The sequence below is a fragment of the Miscanthus floridulus genome, chromosome 2 (genome assembly GCF_019320115.1).
Source record: "Miscanthus floridulus cultivar M001 chromosome 2, ASM1932011v1, whole genome shotgun sequence".
Lineage (NCBI taxonomy): Eukaryota > Viridiplantae > Streptophyta > Magnoliopsida > Poales > Poaceae > Miscanthus > Miscanthus floridulus.
The window spans coordinates 150,894,798-150,898,713 of NC_089581.1; the positions used below are offsets into that span (position 1 = coordinate 150,894,798).

General features: G+C 48.5%; 1 protein-coding gene across 1 annotated transcript; it reads right to left on the reverse strand.

Moving 5' to 3' along the window:
* Positions 1 to 2,340: 2,340 nt before the first annotated feature.
* On the reverse strand, positions 2,341 to 3,492 carry LOC136540092 (senescence associated gene 20-like). Its single transcript, XM_066532084.1, has one exon. The coding sequence runs from the start codon at positions 3,102 to 3,104 to the stop codon at positions 2,697 to 2,699; it is 408 nt and encodes a 135-aa protein (XP_066388181.1). The 5' UTR covers positions 3,105 to 3,492; the 3' UTR covers positions 2,341 to 2,696.
* Positions 3,493 to 3,916: the final 424 nt, after the last annotated feature.

Below are 3,916 nucleotides of genomic sequence, written 5' to 3' on the forward strand. Positions count from 1 at the left end.
TACGTGAGCAGACCTAAAGGCATACGCATTTTGGTCAGGTAGTAGTTTCTTCTCTGCTTCGGCGAAGAACGACGTAGCTTTGGTTCTCCATAGCCTGGCCGAATGTGACCTAAAAACTTTGGGAGATCATCATCATGGTTCCTACTTCCTGGGACTGCGCGAGTAAAGCGAAGCAGCTGAAAACCCGGCCGAAACCAGATTCCAGAATGATGCTGTTGCTGCCCACAGGACGAGAAACGAGCCGCTTGCTAACGCTCTCAACTAACCTCGAAAGATGACTTGTGAAAATGACAGTGCAATTCGCAAAAGGAGGGCAGAAAGTGGGAAGCGTCGGTGCGGGGGGAGACGAAATTCCAAACCTGGCGTTCCTTCTTCTGGACAGATCGGGAATCCCTCGAGACCTCACATCAGAGGGAGATTTTAGGTTGGCAATGCTGAAAGCAACCCCTGATGGCGGATGCTCGCCGGCCCTAGGGTCTGGGAGGAACACAGAACACACTACTCCTCTGAATCTTTGGCGATCTAGCGTAAGAAAATCTTATTAACTGTATGCTTCTGCTTCTCCAAGTTGATTTATTTATCAATTTGGATTTCATTCTAAATTAGTAGGACGTGTATATATAAGCTTCGGAAGTGATTTGGGGACTGAAGCGCCGTGCGTGAACAGCTACTGCTAGCTTCTTCTGAATTCCGTGAGTGATGGATCTCACGCTTTCACGTGAGTTTTTGGTAGGAAGATTGCTCGCTCAATCTTCGTCAAACTTTAGTCAAACTAAAATACGCATAACTGGCAGAACTCACCAGCCTCCAACTGTCCAACAGACCAAGACCAATAGATCAAGTAGACGTAAGAAAAAAACTTGTTTTTCGTAAAAGAGAGAATTTTTATACATAAATCAGAAGAGGAAGAAAGAACTGGGGAAGAGACGCATCACCACCGGACTCCTTGAGTTTGCCGAGTGCCCGAAACACTCGGCAAAAGACATAAAACACTCGGCAAATGGTTCGTCGAGTGTAACACTCGGCGAACAGCACTCGCCAAAAACAGTGACGGCAAAGCCAACTTTGCCGAGTGTCTTTTATCGGGCACTCGACAAAGCCTTTGCCGAGTGCCCGACACTCGGCAAAGTTGAAACCGAAAAAAACCCGAAAAAATGGGAATTTTTACCCAAAAAAATGGAATTTTTTTTTTTATCGATCGAGGCCCCCACCGGCCAGCGTCCACCCATCTTCGATATTTTTCGCGTGAATTCGAACCCGAGACCTCCCGCTGTGCACGTACCTCCTCTACCACTACACCACACTCTCACTTGTGTCTGGATTCCGTTTTAGTTCCTAATATATTATACTAAACCGAGTGTAAATTGTATGTTTGAGGCCCTAAACGAATTCAAATAAAAAAGTTGTAAACTACAAAGTTTCATAACTTTTCGAGATCTACACTTTTAGTTTAGAAAGTTTTTCCATCCGATGTCGTTTACAAAATTTGAATTTTAAAATTTTAAAATTCAAACACAGTTTTGCATGACAAGATGTTTTCAAATAAAAAAGTTGTAAACTACAAAGTTTCATAACTTTTCGAGATCTACACTTTTAGTTTAGGAAGTTTTTCCATCCGAGGTCGTTTACAAAATTTGAATTTTAAAATTTTAAAATTCAAACACAGTTTTGCATGACAAGATGTTTTCAAATCAAAAAGTTGTCAACTACAATGTTTCATAACTTTTCGAGATCTACAGAGTTTATTTTGGTTGTTTTTTCATCCGAGGTCGTTTGAAAAGTTCGAATTTTAAAATTTTGAAATTCAAACGCAGTTTTGCATGACAAGATGTTTTCAAATCAAAAAGTTGCCAATTACAAAGTTTCATAACTTTTCGAGATCTACAAAGTTTATTTTGGTTGTTTGGTCATCTGTTCATCCGACATGGTCGTGCTAACATTGTTCACAAATCTTATATATCTCTCTTGTAGTTTCATAAACTACAAGAGAGATATGTTAGATTTGTGAACAAATTTATTTTCACTTTGTCGTATGAAGAAAAGACCAAAACAAACATTGTACATCTTGATGAGTTATATAACTTTGTAGTTGAAAACTTTTTCATTTGAATTAATTTACTGCTTCAAAATGTGCTTTGAAATTTTCTTTGCCGAGTGTAAAAAAAAACACTCGGCAAAGAAGCTCTTTGCCGAGTGTAAAAAAAAACACTCGACAAAGAGACTCTTTGCCGAGTGTCAAAAAAAACACTCGGCAAAGGCGTCTTTGCCGAGTGCCCGAAAAACAACACTCGGCAAATCACCTGGCACTCGGCAAAGAGCCGGTCTCCGGTAGTGCATGTCTTAACCCTCCAACTCACATCCAACTTTTATTCACCCATCAGAACATAACAGCAGACTATTACACTAGCAGCAATGGCAGCGCACACCATAACCCATGACTTAACAAACACAAACTTTACTATTTCCACACACACGACACAAGCTAAGCAACTGTTACCGGAACCTCACAAGTCACGACACGGAGCAGTTCAGTCCAGTCCATACGCATACTACGTCATTACGTCTTCACTGACTGGCTCTGAATACATAGTACGACTAGAGCAGTTCCAGATTATTTATGCAATAATAGTTTGGAAATTTAGGTTTTTTATACGGTTAATATAATGGAGGGTAGATCGATCTTGCTGTCTCTAGTCTCAGATGGCGAGGACGAGGCCCGGCAGCGACTTGTGTGCGCTGTCGGCGCGGCGGCTCTGCCACAGGCACTTGGGCCCTGCTGCTGCCGAGGGGGACGACGAGGAAGAAGAGGCAGCGTCCTGCTGCTTAGGCGGAGCGCCTGCAATGTCAGCTTTCTTGGAGGAGGCGGCGGCGCCGGAGAGGAGGGTGACGGTGAGGTCGGTGTTGAAGTACTCCCTGAGCTGGGTGATCACCCCATCGGGCCCCACGGTCCAGGCGTGCACCCAGTAGAGCTGGCGCGTTTCGTCGGCGCCCTCGGCGATGACGGTGGACCCGAAGGCGTCGACGGAGCGCGGGGAGAAGACGAATCCGCCGCCGCCGCCGTGGTTCTTGTCGCGCTGGTCCGCGCCGGTGAGGAGGCGCATCATGTGCTGGCGCGTGGGGGGCCCATGGAACCACCACTCGAGGTCGGGCGCCAGCAGCTCCTGCGCCCGGCGCGCGTCGCGGGCGTTGAGCGCCTCGTACAGCCGCAGCACAAGGAAGCGGTTGCGCTGCTCCGCTGACTCCCCGGCGGCGGCGGCCGCCGCCTCCGCCGCGTCCAGCTCCGCCGTCTCGTGCGGGCGCGGCGACACCGCCGCTCCCTGACCTCGTGGGGTAGCCAGCTAGCTCCTGCCGCGAGCGCCGCGTAGGCTCTCCGATCCGATCCGAGATCCTCTCCCCGCTCCGCTCGAGGCTGTGGCTTTGAGAAACTGTCGAGCAGCTTCTGCAACGGAAATGGCTGGATGGGGCGTGTGATGGATGGAGACGAGGACGCGATGTGGAGGCCTGCACTGTGTTTGGGTTGTGCCGTGGCGGGCGGGGTGGTTTATATAGAGGAGCGCCGCGCCCGCCGCGGCTAAACCTCTAAGCGTTAGATTAGCATTTAGGTCCTCGCAATTTGGAGATTGTGCTGTAATTCTGTAAAAGCTCTGCTGTCTCTGTATCAACGTCTCTGTCATCTTTAACCATCGGCCGTCGCAGTCTGGGGCTGAGATATCTTGAGATTTCAGGGGGTCTTAACAGATAAATCTGATATCGGGAGTAGCGCGTGCGTGTGTCATGTTGGCGCGATGCAAGCTCACGGCAGCAGCTCATGAGCGGACGACGATGGCATGGCCACATCTCGGGGCGTTCGCTTGCGGTGCTGGCGCGTCCATCCAAGTCCCAGGCAGCCTCGGCCCCTGCCCTCCGGGTGCAGAGC

Excerpts from the sequence above, each read along its gene's own strand:
- LOC136540092 (XM_066532084.1), bottom strand. The coding sequence starts at position 3,104 with ATGATGCGCCTCCTCACCGGCGCGGACCAGCGCGACAAGAACCACGGC.